At 39.8% G+C, this 15170-nt stretch overlaps 2 protein-coding genes across 3 annotated transcripts; one reads left to right on the top strand and one right to left on the bottom strand.

Moving 5' to 3' along the window:
* The first annotated feature begins 2021 nt into the window (after window positions 1-2021).
* On the top strand, window positions 2022-15123 carry LOC113130814 (ras-related protein rab7). Of its 2 annotated transcripts, none has more exons than XM_026307687.1 (5): window positions 2022-2262; window positions 13409-13535; window positions 13694-13912; window positions 14619-14744; window positions 14851-15123. In XM_026307687.1, exons 2-5 carry the CDS (start codon window positions 13428-13430, stop codon window positions 14935-14937), a joined length of 540 nt encoding a protein of 179 aa, XP_026163472.1. In that variant the 5' UTR covers window positions 2022-2262; window positions 13409-13427; the 3' UTR covers window positions 14938-15123. The 2 variants fall into 2 exon arrangements, with proteins under 2 accessions (XP_026163472.1, XP_026163470.1); XM_026307685.1 differs by lacking the exon at window positions 2022-2262 and adding an exon at window positions 12694-13091.
* Window positions 4256-8306, bottom strand: gata1a (GATA binding protein 1a). Its single transcript, XM_026307684.2, has 6 exons — window positions 8125-8306; window positions 6409-6640; window positions 5826-6323; window positions 5250-5395; window positions 4994-5119; window positions 4256-4907 (listed from the first exon to the last, which is right to left on the bottom strand). The coding sequence occupies exons 2-6, from the start codon at window positions 6617-6619 to the stop codon at window positions 4623-4625; spliced, it is 1266 nt and encodes a 421-aa protein (XP_026163469.1). The 5' UTR covers window positions 6620-6640; window positions 8125-8306; the 3' UTR covers window positions 4256-4622.
* Window positions 15124-15170: the final 47 nt, after the last annotated feature.

Genomic DNA, 15170 nt, shown 5'->3' with positions numbered 1-15170 from the left:
GTCTTTATTTTGTGTTGTTTTATAGATTGGCTTGAAAAATACACACACATATTTACAGTTTGTTAATCTGAGTCCTGAGTCCCACATTACACTGAGCCCTCTCATATATTCCAAGTAAGATTTTGAATTTATTACAGAAAGAAATGTACTAGTCTAGTTCCATACCTCTGAATCGATGCTGATGTGTCTTGTCTATTCAGTGATTCAAATTGATTGAATGAACTGAAACACAAGACAATTTACTTTGACCACCAGGCTGGAAAGGTACAACACTGTGAGCCTAAATTGGCTGTTTTTCAGGTACATAGCAAACAGGTTTACATGTAAAAAAAAAAAAAATCTAAAATCTGACCTGCAGCTGATGACAGTGGGGATTTAGCGTACTGTTAAAAATATTTTTCAGTTCATATTCAACACTGATGAAAAGAGCAACGTCTGCACAGTGAGTCCAAACCACAGATGTATTTTAATTTTTAACCCTGGTCACCACACCAATAATATATATCTAAGCACCAATATACTGGCACATATGATACATCAATGAATACATCAAACATATTCAGTATACCTAAAAGGTTTAAAATATATCCAAAATAATTGTGAGATACACAAACTGATTGACTGAATATATTAAAAGTATATTTAACAAAAAATAAATAAATATCCACATTTTTCTGTTAACATCTATCAACAGGAAGCTAAAGTAGGTCCAAAATATGTCTACATTTCCAAAATTCAGGTAAGGATAATAACCTCCCCAGCTCATATTTCAGTTTGCCATAATCTGTATCAACATTGTACTTGACAATGAAAACTGTTTGTGTGTTATCTCTTCAGTGCAGTTTAGGGTTTTACATCCTGTGGCAGTTGAGAAAAAAAAAAACAGAGCTGCAGTGTTTGTTTGTGCCATCTGGAGGAGCTCTTGTACCACATGAATCCAGATGAGACTGTACGTCAAGCTGTGGTGGCTGAATTTAGTCATAATTTGTTTGTCACTGTCACCAGTGTTTACGGGCTATTCAGTCATAAAAGTCTTCATTTCATTTGTCTTTTAACAAGGATAAATTACACACCATCAAAACATCAATTAGCCCAGAGTTGAGTTTGATCTACTACAAGTCTGGAGGATAAAACAGGCTGCATGGAAAATGAAAGCAGCACTCAGTGTGAGAGAAAAGGCCACTAATGGATGGCCTTGTGAGTGAACGGGGGCAGGCGTGTGGTTGCTAATCTGTCCCCGTCATTTGTTGCCATTTCCCCAGAGCAGAGCTGCCAGCTGCAGCAGATAAACAGCAGATAGAGACAGTTATGGAAAAATATAAATTATGGACACAGTTGCCAAACAATATTGAATTTCATGTCTTCTTTTTTCAAACAGTTGCTTGTCATGAAGACATTTGCTGATTGTGATAATTCTCACAGAAAGACATTATGTAGATTTTTCTCTGTTTAGGTTTAGCTTACAATAAGCTTTATGTGCATATGATAAAAGAATTGCGATAGAAAACCCCTTATCTCACTGTGTACTTCAGGGGATCATCGGTGTCCTGTGGGAATCATATGGCTTAAGCAAAGCGATGGTTGACTGCTAATGATCCTCTGGATGGTGGATGGCACTTTACAGTACTTGGAATTCTTGATATATGCTTGCTCCAGACACCAAGACAAATTCCTAGTACTGTAAAGTTTTCTTTGCTGTACCTGGCAATAATACCGATTCTGATTCTGATTCAAAATGTTTTGCCCTAATATTGGTTTATCGCTTCTATATTCCAAGCTGTATGCATGTGAGTGTGTTGCAGCATCATGGGTGGGTGGCGTGCCCAGATGTTCACAGGGCTGTGTTTGCTGAGCTGAAACCAAAAGCATAAATGAAAGTCTTGTTTCTCCATTATACCTGCACTGAAGCATGCACAAATCAGCCATGAAAACGCCTAGAGCGAAATTTATAGATTTGTGAAGTGAAGCATCATGTGTGCACCCACAGATTATGAAACCCGACTGGATTCATTTGACTCACTTGTGACATATTGATTTTAAAACTAAACACTTTAGAGCAAACAGAGCAAATCTAGAACAGCGGTGACCCTTGATTTGTTTGTCATAACTCTCCTGAGTGTCATGTCTAAATGCCTGAAGTGTACACAGTGTCTCTGGCCGACTAACTGACAGGAGGGTGTGAGGGTGGCGGTGCCAGCAGCAGGTGGATGGTTTGGGGTCTGTGGCCTCTGTGATAACTTATCAGTCATCACCCAGTCCTGAGTGAGTAACCCCAGCCCTACTGCTCAGCATAAAAAATACAGTACACATACATGTTGCTGTACTGTGTTTACTGCATTTTAATTAACATGCCATTCCTAAAGAAAATGGATTTAGAGGAAAATTACAACACATTTGATGTGCATTTATTATAAGATTTTTGGCTGCAAGTTCTGTCAAAGAACTTAGTTTAATCTAATCAGTTATAAAGACGTGGTCACCAGTAAAACATATCACCTGGATATAAACAATCACAGTGGGCCAGCAGGTCAAAAAGCTAAAGTTAGAAGTTAATCTCTCAATTATACATCAATTATGTAATAAATTAAAAATGTTAATATTGTTTAGAGGTAGTTTTATTTCAGTTCAGTATTTTGATTTTCTGCTACTCTCCTTCATTTTTACTTTTTATTATTTAACTACATATATATTTTTTTCTGCTGGCCTTGTCAGTTAAGACATTTGATGTGCAATAATTTTATGTTTAAGATTTTCTGTTAACTAATTTAACAGAAAACGATGAAGCATCCCTTCAAACCCTGTTCCCTGACTAGTCATTATGTCTACTCCCCATTCAGTGGTTGCCAGGTTTTGTGAGCTATGAGCTACCCACTTATGTCACATCTCCATGATCCCATGAGAAATGACTGACAGTTATTACACACTGATCTGACAGTATAGTACTGAGTGATGCCAAACCAGTGTACCAGAATGCCGGAGTTGCTGTCAGCTGGTCTTTTTTTTTTTTTTTTTTTGGCTTGGTACTATTGTTGGACCCATATTATTTAACTTTAAAAAATGGTCTGGTCAACAAACTGCACTATGAGAACGGATACGAGCGAAAATGTAGAAGAGTCACAAGATCCTTCTAGAGTGAACAAGTTTAGAAAGAAATTAAAGGCTGGTAATCCTTGATAGGATTGTTAGATAACTTAGTAGCAAATGTTAGTATAATATTAAAACATAAAGTGTGATAATGTTTCACTATATTCTGTTCAGTGTGGCTGGCTAATGCAGCCTGACATAAATTTTACAAATACTACAGTTTTTACAATTTTTCAGATACTTTTCAAGACAAAATGATCAGCATGTGATCAGCTAAAAATGGACTACATATATCATGTTTTAAAAACTACACAAGAATATACGTTAAAGTGACCTCCAACCAACTAGCAGTTACAGCTCTTCTGCTGCATATTTAATGCTTTTACTTTTGATCCTTTAGCGTGAATAAGGCATGATGTTATGAAACACATCATTACTCATCATTACTAAGCAACTTCTCTGTAGCCACTGACCTTTGCTTTTAAGCAATGCATGATACTGGAAATTTTATTCATGTAAAAAAAAAAATCCCCTTCTATGAGAATGCCATCATTGATGAGTAATAATAAATACAAACACAACCTTGTTTTGATGAGCTTGAGTATGTTGGCGTGTACAGCTTTACATTGTGAGGACCAATTTGAGATTTGTATGATCTGTCATGTGAAGACATTTTAGTAGGTCCTCACTTTTCTACACATCTCCAGCAGGGGTTCTGTTTGAGGGTTCAGACTTTCAGGGCTTAAGTTAGAACCAGGTTTAGGTCAGGATTAGTGTAAAGACTGAGGGTAGGCATTTGGTTGAGCTGGTCAGGCAAGGGGCTAGGAAGTGCATTATATCAGTGAGTGACCTCTTAAAGATACCAGTACAAACGTGTGTGTGTTTAAACAGAACTGGACTAAATATAAACCCATGTGTAAGTGTTGCACTTTAGTTGAATGTTTGACACTTCTGCAGAATTTGCATACCCACTATGTACTGTACAATTACACTGTCAAAGTGCCGTGCCATCTGTACAAAGAGGCTATTATACCTGAGCAGGAGAGGACAATAACGCCACACAGTAGGCTTTGCTGTGGCCAGTTCCCTGAGCTTTACAGAGGACCTGAGAATTCAAATGACTTTCAAAACAAAAGCCTTTATAACGCCAGCAGAATAAGTCACATACTTATCATTTTGTCTGTAGTTTTAATATGGTAATGTCAATTATGCAAATACAAAACAGAAAACTTAACATTATTTCACATATAAAAAAGGCACATATATGACACTTGAATCAGCTTGGTGTTTGTATTTACAGTTGAAAGAATTTCCTTATCAGTGTGTTCACATTTTCAGCATCCAAGGAGTGACATTTTATCTGACTTTAAACTGGAGGCTAATCAGGATAATATCAGCATTTTCTTCGAATAAAATACAGTGGTAAATAAAAAAAAAACACATGGCAATCAGAGCTGAAACACATATGTACAAATCCACACAAATAAGTGATGAAAAAGCAGGTGTGCTGATTCCCGAATGGTGCCCGATTTGTAATTTCACACGAGTGTGGGCACCATGCCAGTGTTGAGGTGGTGTGTGTAGGGTAAGGAGGCAGGGGTGTGCAGAGGGGAAGGTGCTGGGATGAGGTGTGGTGTGTGGCTGTAAGTCAGGAGAGTCCCAGGCCCAAGGGAAAAGGGCCCACTGTCATCCAGGGTGGCTGGCTGAGACACCTCTGAGTACTGCTCCAACATGGCGGCCTTCTTGCCCTTCTTGTTCTTGTTGGAGACTTTTCTGTTGCGTGTTTGAATGCCATCCTTCTTCATGGTGAGGGGCCTGTTCACCTGGAAATGGAAGGAGTTCATTTTAAACAGAATCCAAACATTAGACTCCAAGATGTGCAAAAATAGTTACATATTTTATGACTCACGTTGTGCAATTTAAAGTAGAGTCCACAGGCATTACACACAGGCTCTCCATTGGCGTTGCGCCTCCACAGTGTTGTTGTGCTTGTGTGACAGTTGGCACACAATGTACCTGCCCGCTTGCTGACAATCTGAAACACAGAAAGGGAGATAATCAGGTTTTTAAAATTCCTCGTTTTTTTTTTTTTTTATAAATAAATTGTAAATTGTTCTTTTAATATTTCACTAAAGAACCAGTCCACGGCCATCACTGTGTCATACCAGTCTTTTCTTGGGCCGGATTAGAGGTCTGTTCTGGCCATTCATCTTGTGGTACAGTCCACAGGCGTTGCACAGGTAGTGGCCTGTACCATCCCGACGCCACAAAGGAGTGGCTGTGGCTCCACAGTTAACACACTCTCTAGCCTCTGTTCAAAATCATCAGTATAATGTTATTGCTGAATGCTTTAATATATAGAACAATACTTAAGCATCTTACACAAAAATGCTTCTTAAAATGAATCAAGTAACACCTGTAAAAAGCGTAGGTCTTCAACAAAATATTTAATGAGAAAATGTCATGTAATTACATTTATTCATAATACAGCCAATAAAAAACTAAACAAAATTCTTTATTTGGAGAAACAATATCATCACAAGGTCAGTATGGTGCCTCTAGTCACATCAAATGATCTTCCTCAGCAGATGGACTTACCAAGTTAGGATTTTTTTTTTTTTTGGTAAATCTAAATTTCCACCACAGCAGGACAACGACCATTTTCAATCTCAAAATGTTATATTATTGACTGAGCTGTTATATGATCAGATTATAATTACAAACTTAACACTGTATTGTACCTGGAGTGGATATCCTCATCTTGTTGCGGAGTTTAGGAGAGTATGAGGGATTGATCCAGGCCCCGGGGCTGGAATACAGTGCTGATGAGTTGTAATCTTGCGGGTTGGTCATATATGAGCTGTAAGGGCTCAGCATGTGAGGGTGGGAGTGGGATGAAGGTGTGTATACACTCCCAGCAGCAGGAGTCAGATTCAGAAAGCTGCTGCTGGCTCCTGACCCCCCCAGTGGGCTCAGGCGCTCCGCCTTCAGGACCTCCTGGAGCCGGGGGCTCTCTCTTCCTTCTCTCCCTGGAGATGAGTATCCATCTCTGGAGGTGGTGAAAGAGGAGCTGTTATAGAGGGAGGTTGGGGTGTGTGAGTGCAGGGGGGTCTTGGTCAGAGGACTGTTGCTCCAGGTGGAGGATGGGGGGTTATAGGGTGAACTCAGAGAGTGGCTTGCCATCCCATCCAGAAGCTGGAAATTACTGAGCAGGTGAGGTGAAGTAAACACCTGTCGAACTTTGGACAGAGGGACAGAGGAGATACAGTCAGATCATGATTTAGAAGGTGCACTCATTGGGTAAAAGCGGGTGGGAGCACTGACCCGAGTTGTGTCTGTAGGTGGATGGTGCTCTGCTGTTGTTTGAGCTGGAGAAGAAGGAGGGCAGGCCAGTGTAGTCCGTGTCCTGGCTGGGGAAGAAGGCCTCACCCTCTTCTCCTGTAGGCAGGAGGCTGGGCTCAGTGAAACTGGCCAGTGGGTCTGCGTTAAGCAGAGCTGGAGACACCCAGTGGGACTGCTCTGACGAATCCTCCATGCTGACAGAAACAGACTCAACCTGTAGCAAGACCACAGTGATGGGTGGATGTAAGACATTTAGAGCATTTTCTCAGGACATATTTGAAAGCTGAAATCAGACTTTATGTTTTTGTCACTCTGGAAAGATACAGTGTAGCGGCAACTGTGTGGTTTACTGTCAAACTGATTGAGGCAGATACACTATCAGAGACAAGATCTCTCGACAGCATGCTTTTTTGAACTTCCTTTTCTAGGATCCTCATTTGACTGTGGCTGAAAGTAAAAACTAAAAATAAATGATTCTATAAATGTAGCGATGCAGCCAGTGACCAAACGGTTACTAAGAAAGTACAGAGTTTCTACAGTAGGTGTGCCCCTTAGATGCCACGAAGAAGCTCAAGAAAACACCACGATGTGCCTGTAAAAAACAAGTTCGTTTTTGTTTACACGCAGACTCGGAGGTAATGAGAGATTTACCAGCATCCTTTGCTAATTTTTTACTTTTTCCAGAAAAGGGAGCTGTAATGCACTTTTCTGTTCATGAGATACTGAAATAAGACTTTTGCTGTCATTTAATGCTATTAATAAATATTTCCAGATATGACTGTTTAAATATCAGCTGAAACAGAAAGTATGACAGCTGAGATTGTTAGCGCAGTGGTATGAGAACTGCAACAATCGACCAGGCCACCGTCGCCCCATATCTTTATAGGAAAGAAAAGAGGAAAGAGAGGAGACAGATAATGCCTGATAGAGTCTGAGAAAATCTGATAGACATGTTATTATAATGCTAAATATATCCAGCACCACTCCTACAACATTAATCTCATCTGATTAATAGAAATCTGTGACATGAGAAAGGCAACAAATAGAAAAGCACGGTGGAATGAGACACCGAGCCAATCAATATAATAATATAATGAGAAAACAAAATAAATAATGATGTTTACATAGAAGGTTAACCTAAACAGCTTTTCACGTGGAAGCTTCACAGAAAACCCCAGCTAATTCACCTGAAGTGTAATTGCACTTAGGTTAGGGTAGGCCTTTAGAACAGTATTTTATATTATTACGTATACAAGCATATAAACAGGATGAGATGTTAGTTGGCATAAATAATAAATTTGGTATTATTAATCATAAATTTGGTATTATTATTATTACTGTTGTTATTAGACTTTAACCCCAAAACATCTAAAAACAAGCCAGATCAATATTCATTTTAAATTTGTCTTTTTGCACTTATATAGCCCCACATTAAGGTGGATAAAAATATAAATAAAGTAATAAAATATATAATTTGAAAACACATTCTGAAGTTAAAGAGGAAATGTCAGTTTTGTTGAGCTCTTATATCTCTACAAAGTCACAGTCCTCCATGTAAGTGATATTAAGTCCTCACCATTGAAAGGTTTAAATCCAAAAATATGCTTTCTTAAGACAGACTTTTTTTCAAGTCGATGGACTCACACTGGTGTCCAGTGAAGAATATAAGACCCACAGGAGAGCCAAAGGGTCACTTACCTTAGTGGACGTGGCAGCTGAAATGTGCGAGCAAAGGGACTCTGCGTTAAATTTATGTAGCCAGGTGGAAGGGGTCACAGCTAGACTGCCTACCTCTGTGTATACTGATGGCTACAAGAACAACTTCTCCAACCACCAGCAAAGTTTAGGGCTACGAGACAGTCCGTGGGAGGGGTTGGGGACAACTCTTTTGAAAGACACACCTCTTTGGTCCAGAGAGAAAGAGCTTGTATGAGAATAGATGAGATATATTTGCAGCTCTGAATGTAGAATGATGTCTAATATAGCTACAGGTGCCCCAACAATGTGTTGTCTCATGAAAGGTTTTTGGCTCCTGAAGCAAGTGCAGAAGGCGAGGGTGTCAGCTTTAAATCTTGGTTCCTCTGCTCTTCCTTTATAGCAGTGTGTGCTGCAGTGTGGTATTGATAACATGTTTGTATCTCTGATGATTTCCACAGAGGAAGTTTCGCATATAAAGAGCATTTCAACCCCAAACCAAGGCCATTATCAAGCAGTTAGGTGTCATGGATGGATAGAAATGGGATGGATAATTTATGTGATATCACCGTATTTGTAGGCTTCAACATTTTCAGAAATATATGCAGAAAATCAATATTCATGATGTCTGTTTCAGGCAGGACAGTCAGCATCCAGCATGAGTGCTTTTTGTCTGTTGATGAAAGGTGCATAAACTTCTGATAAGACTGAACCCACATGGAAAAGAGTCAGACAGACAAAGCAACTGTAAAATACAAAGACTCAATTTCTTTGTGGTCCAGCAACGCATAGAATGGAACACAGTAATGCAAATCGGGAGTAGAGCTGCAATCATGGGGGAGAGATATGGTCTGGACAGGACTTGGCAGTGCACAAGCCTGTCACTGTCCCAGTTATTTGATAGTCAAAACAGCTCCCAAACTCTCCCCTTCTCTTTGTTCATTTACAGTTTTCAGGGAAATAAGAGGAGGAAAACAGTTGAGGGCTTTTTAATTTGCAACACTGTCTTTTTCTCCTGTTTAAGGACTCAGGGTAATAATGGGCTGATGCAGAGACCAGCAGCAGATCAATATACAGGTCATGCAGTAGAAAATTGTAACTGAGTCACACCTGTTTTCTTAAACTTATTACAGTTGCAGTTTAAAGCATATGGTAAAAGTCAGAAGGCCACAAGTTAGAAACAACTCCAGTGAGTTTTTGTCCACATGGGTGTCAGCAAACAGAGAGCCATATTGAAACCCCCTCTTGATCAGGCCCAGAGCTACTGGTCGGGACACCGAGATCATGTCATCAGTGTTTCCTGGATCATGGGGGATTTACAAACCAGTTACGTTTTTCTTTTTTCTTTTTTTTTTTTTTGATTGAGGCAGATACAACATAATGATCACTGACTACATCACCTTATATTTTGTTGGTTAAGCCTTATGTCACACTATGTCACATCTGCCATAAATAGCCTCATATAATCATGTCTTTCTTTCAGTAAAGGTCATTGCTTGTATTAGATAGATAGATAGATAGATAGATAGATAGATAGATAGATAGATAGATAGATAGATAGATAGATAGATAGATAGATAGATAGATAGATAGATAGATAGATAGATAGATAGATAGATAGAAATAAGTAATTAAAAAGTACATAAACAGTGAAGTAAGAACTAATTCAAATATAAAATGTGCATGCTGGGTAAATGTATTAAATACCATAACTTGCTACTTATTATTTATAAAAACACCTAAAGTTTTTACGAGCCTCACAGGGCACATCTTCAGTTTTGTATAAAAGTCTCATCTAGGACTCATGACCTCAGAACTTTTAAAATCATGACTTAGGCCCTGGTCTTATTATGCTTTATGAGAAATTTTATTTATTCCCACTATGGATAATTTGGACCACTGAAAGGGATCTCTAACTTTAATTCTGGTTGACATTGTTATGAGTCTAAGGAGGCTGTTAAAATACTAATGTTATTAATACTAGTGTTATTATTATTGCCTTAAATATATATATATAGTCCATAGAAAGAGGCAGAATAAAAAAGAACCAGGGGTGGGAGATAACTCTTAAGACCACAGTGACACCTCTAATACTATTTGTAATTCTGGTTTATGGATATGTGTGTGTGGTTAGTGGTCCTAAGATCAAAATTAGCAAGTAATGTAAACTAGATCTCCAAATTGCTTCTAGGTCTAACTGTATTTTTCTGTCTGTATGAGTTTATTCTGTGGTAGACGGTGCAGGATGTAATGTGCTTCTCACCCAGTGCATGCTGGGTGGGCTCCAGCTTGCTCTAACCCTGGACAAAGTAAGTGTAAATACATGGAAAAGTGGTTGGGGCTGCTAATTTAGCATGTTGTCTTCTTAAGAATATCCCTTTCTGACATGATTTTATGCCTCTGCAGCTATGCAGAGTTTTGGTTTTGAGGCAGTAATATCAAAACTGAATGGGAATGGAGCACAACAGTGTATGTGTCTGTGTGTGCGTGTGTGTGTGTGTGTGTGTGTGTGTGATGAGTGTTGAGTGTTGAGTGTTGAGTGAAAGAGTGAGACGAGCTCTGTGTGGCAGTGTGGACAGCTGGGCAGGGATGTGGCTGCTGCCGCTGTGTGAGCGGGCTGCTCTGCTCTGATAAGAGGTTATCAAGATGCAAGGAGGAGGCCAGGAATTACAGGCCTGCCGCTCGCTGTCATACAGCAGCACAGCCGTTCATATAGACCTACAGGACGTTGCAGCATGTCCGTGGTCGTGCCATGTAACTCCCATAGGCCTGTGCACACACCCACCCACACACACACACACACAAACATGCCTGCTCTGTTGACAGTATCTTGACAGAGGTAGAGGCAGTTTGGTCAGACACTGGAGCATCTTGTTGGGCAGTTTTGTTGAGGTTATCTGAGCCCATTGATGGATGGTGTTGTGTGTCACCAGTGTTGTGTGTCACTAGTAGAGTCAGCTTTCTAATTCCCAAGAAACAGACTTCTGGGTAGACGGTGGTCTTATCTCTGCCATGCAGGGCTGCAGTGACATGCCCAGGAGAGCTCTCTGCCTCCTTCAGTCTGTCTGTCTGTCTCTCTTACAACCCCTCTCCGCAGGACACAGATATGCAAAACTGTAAACATTGTCATTTTCTTCCTTTTTTGACTCATTCTGCATTTTTCTATTTAGGGCAGCTGTCTGTTTTTTTTTATTTCTTATTATACTTAAATGTTTTATTAATTATTTCCATATTTTTCTCCTTTTTTTTACACCCACCAGAATCATGGTCAATTTACATACAATGTATTTTCAATAATAATAATCTCACTGGGACAGCAGGGTGGCTGAGTGGTTAGCACTGTTGCCTCACAGCAACCTGCTTCGCAACCCAGCTTTTCTGTGTGGAGTTTGCATGTTCTCCCTACGCTTGCGTTGGTTTACTCTGGGTACTCTGGTTTCCTCCCACAGTCCAAAAACATGTATGTCAGGTTGATTGGTGACTCTAAATTGCCCATAGGAGTGAGTGTGAGTGAGTGTGGTTGGTTGTCTCTGTGTGTCTATATGTGGCCCTGTGATGGACTACCCCTGCCTGCCACCTGAAAGAGGGATAGAGCTGGGATAGGTTCCAGCAGATCCCCATGAACCTGGTTAAGGAATAAGCAGGTATAGATAATGGAGGGATGGATGGATGGTCTCACTGTGCAACAGTGAACTACTCTAATCCTTTAACATGAATAATTATAATAAAAATAAAAGTGACTTGCAGAAAGATTTGCACTTGCTGGGATCTATTAATTGTTAAACCTAGATATTTTTTTAAATATATTTTTGTACAGGTTCTGTACAGGTGATATTTGATTATACTAAAAATATGCCCACCCAGCATGATAGAATGAAATGTATTTTTTATGAAAGTAAAAAGTTAAATCTGTTACTTGTGACCTGTGACTGTGAGGAAAAAACACCATAATTCAAAAAGTGGGAAATGTAAGAATTTGAACCTTTGGTGCTGTGGTGTTTATTTAATGCACAGACTGATCGGCCTTAAAGAACATCGCTTCAGTTGAAAACCAGATTGTGCAATACATTAAATCACCAGACTTAGTGCAGATAACAACACCTGATGGCTCCAACAGAAAGGAAATCCTGGAAGAAAGAAGACCCACCTGAGGACTATTCTGCCCTCTAGTGGTATGTTCAAAAAGTATTCCATTTAAACGTAACAGCTACATGTTGGGAGTTTTTTTTATTATCCAAAGCTACAACCTGTAGTTTTTTTTAAAGAGGACTACTTTTTTTTTAAAAATATGGCACTCTCGAGTTAAGGTACTCATCAATACTTCAATAATTCAACTTTGACCTGTGAACTCAGCTGTGTCTTTGGGGGTCATATGATGCCTTCAAGAACTCAAGACACGCAAATGCTTCGTTAGCTAGACCTATATGCATCCTGCTGTGTCTATGAAAACCCTGAGTACATGCTTGGTATTGTTTTATTTATTTGTTTGTTTATTATGGGAGGAATCAAGGATTGTTGTTAAAACAGTTTAAACTTTAAACCCTCAAGGGTTTGGCTTATTCTAGTTGTCTGTTTATGGGAATCATGTGATTATAAATTTGATTATCAACAAAAACCCTTTATATTTTTTTCAGTATAGTGAAGGACGTGTTTGTAAATTAATTTAAGAGCACCTTTAAAAATGTTGTATAATAAATAAAAAACTATGCAAGTACCAAGGTCATAATTTCTCGAGCTTTCAATGTAGCAAATGAAAAGGCGGCTGTTTGAGTTCATGAGTTCAGTGGTGTTAATATCCTGGCTGCAGTCATGATTAAAACCACACGAGCCAGTCGATGAATTGCAAAAGCGGATATTACGAGGAGCACCTGAAGGCAGCGGCAGATGCTCGGTGGAAACAGCTGATACCTGAACATGAGCGACGCCAAAGGTCCCGTCACCCTGAAGCTCATCCTCATAGGAAACTCCGGGTAACCTCAACTTTCTCTGCATAATCTTAGTTTGGGCTATGAAAAGTTTTGATTCGCTCCTCGACCGAGTGTCGTTTCACTTTCATTTGTACAGCGACTCTTTGATTCATTGTGTGAGGTGAGGTGGCGTAGACCCTAAGGGACAGTCTCCAAAGTTAAAGCCTTTTGTTCAGTGGTGAGATGAGACTGACAAGGAACTGCCCTGTGTCTTTTTTAAGGGGAGACACGTTTGAATGTATTGTGCCTTTATCTATTGCGTGCGTGCGTGCGTGTGTGTGTGTGTGTATGTATGTATGTGTGTGTGTGTGTTTACTCAGGGTGGGAAAATCCTCCTTCATGAACAGATATGTGAATCACCGCTTCACCAACATGTACCGGGCCACGATTGGGTCCGACTTCTTGTCCAAAACTGTCCACGTAGATCGGGACACAGTGACCCTGCAGGTAAATTTTCCAGTCCACCAGTCCACCTCCCCACCTGTCCAGCCAGGGCGAAGCACAAATAAGCATGTTCCCACTCTCATATCAAGTCTGAACTTACAGCATCATGCTTCCCTGTGTGTGTTTGTGTGTGTGTGTGTGTGTGTGTGTGTGTGTGTCAGATCTGGGACACAGCAGGTACAGAGAGGTTCCAGTCTCTGGGTACCCCACTGTACAGAGGTGCCCACTGCTGCATGCTGGTGTTTGATGTCACATCCAAGGCCAGTTTCCTGGCCCTGGAGCAGTGGAGGAAGGAGTTTCTGATCCAGGGTGAACCCCAGGACCCGTCTGACTTCCCTTTCATTGTACTGGGCAACAAGACTGACCTGAGCGACCGAGAGGTCAGTGAAAAAAAAAAAAAAAAACAAATAAATAAAAGAGCTTGCTCGCTTTTCCATTTACAATAACTTTTCAAATCAAGCAAACATCATTTTTGCCTTGACCAAGATCCAGACTGATCCAGACTGTTGCTGCAGGAGGAAATCACTGCATGTTAAAATGGCTCCAAAATAGGCAGCGGGGAAAAGAAACGTTGAGGATGTTTTGCAACTCATCACCATTGATCCAGTACTTTCAGACATAAAAGTGTCGACACTGTAAAATATATTGCATATAGTGTAAACATCAACAGAACTCAAAAGATACAAATAATATTTGTTCTAAGAAGAAATAGTTTATTCATTGATGAGTGGGTTGATATAAAACGAATCAGCAACTGAAAATGATGGAAATATAGTATTTAAGGCAAACCTAATTATTCTTTAGCAGATTTTCCAGTTTGAGGATTTTCTGATGCTTTTCCGTTTCATTATTTTGGAGTTTAGTTACTTTTTTTACTTCAATCTGACATTTATAGTCTAAATAAATTCTAAGAAGTAATTACTTTGAAGTGCTGCAGCTTGTGACATTTCCCTAACATTGTTTATATCTTTGTTAGAGAACCTGATTTGAGATCACTTTGCAATCTGTTGTTTCAACATCACATGCTCTCTGCTGTCATGTGATTGGTGTTTGATATTTGCAGTGAGTTCTCGTGTTTTCGTGCAGGTGTCTGGCAGGAAGGCCCTGCAGTGGTGCAAGGCGATAGGAGCCGAGTACTTTGAAGGAAGTGCCAAAGATGATGTCAACATAGAAAAGCCATTCCTGCGAGCGGCTCAGTGCGCTTTAGAGCAGGTGATTCACTTAACTGTGTTTGCATGTAAGAGAAGAAAGACACCAAATCTTTTATATGTTTAACATGTTTATTTTTTGATGATAAAAGATACATTACTCCCTACAGTACAAAAAACACACATTGGAAAATACAGGACATTTCCAGATAACCTGCAAACAGCCGAGAGAAACTCGCAACACCTGTGAGTGCTGAGAGCGGCACTCGTCCCAGTGTGGGAGGGAAAGTTCAGAGAGACCTCGGCACTGCTGATGATGACCTATCTAACGGGGGTGCAAAAATAGTGACCCAGCAAAGGTACTGTGGAAGGAAAGGACACAATTGTATACCACATGGAGAGAGAACAAACTCATTAAATGTTTTTTTCTTTTTTTTCGAGAACCTTCAGCTTATGGTCTAACTTAAGGCATCACTACTAAAATACACAG

This window comes from Mastacembelus armatus, chromosome 5, assembly GCF_900324485.2.
Source record: "Mastacembelus armatus chromosome 5, fMasArm1.2, whole genome shotgun sequence".
Classification (NCBI taxonomy): domain Eukaryota; kingdom Metazoa; phylum Chordata; class Actinopteri; order Synbranchiformes; family Mastacembelidae; genus Mastacembelus; species Mastacembelus armatus.
The sequence above is the reverse complement of the archived record's forward strand: the minus strand, read 5'-3'. Positions and strand labels throughout refer to the sequence as shown.

Coding starts and splice junctions, on each gene's coding strand:
- gata1a (XM_026307684.2), bottom strand. CDS start 6,619: ATGGAGGATTCGTCAGAGCAGTCCCACTGGGTGTCTCCAGCTCTGCTT. Junction 6,324..6,408: donor CACCTACAGACACAACTCGG/GTCAGTGCTCCC, acceptor CTCTGTCCAAAG/TTCGACAGGTGTTTACTTCA. Junction 5,120..5,249: donor TCCGGCCCAAGAAAAGACTG/GTATGACACAGT, acceptor TCTGTGTTTCAG/ATTGTCAGCAAGCGGGCAGG.
- LOC113130814 (XM_026307685.1), top strand. CDS start 13,036: ATGAGCGACGCCAAAGGTCCCGTCACCCTGAAGCTCATCCTCATAGGA. Junction 13,536..13,693: donor GGGACACAGTGACCCTGCAG/GTAAATTTTCCA, acceptor TGTGTGTGTCAG/ATCTGGGACACAGCAGGTAC. Junction 14,745..14,850: donor CTCAGTGCGCTTTAGAGCAG/GTGATTCACTTA, acceptor TACTCCCTACAG/TACAAAAAACACACATTGGA.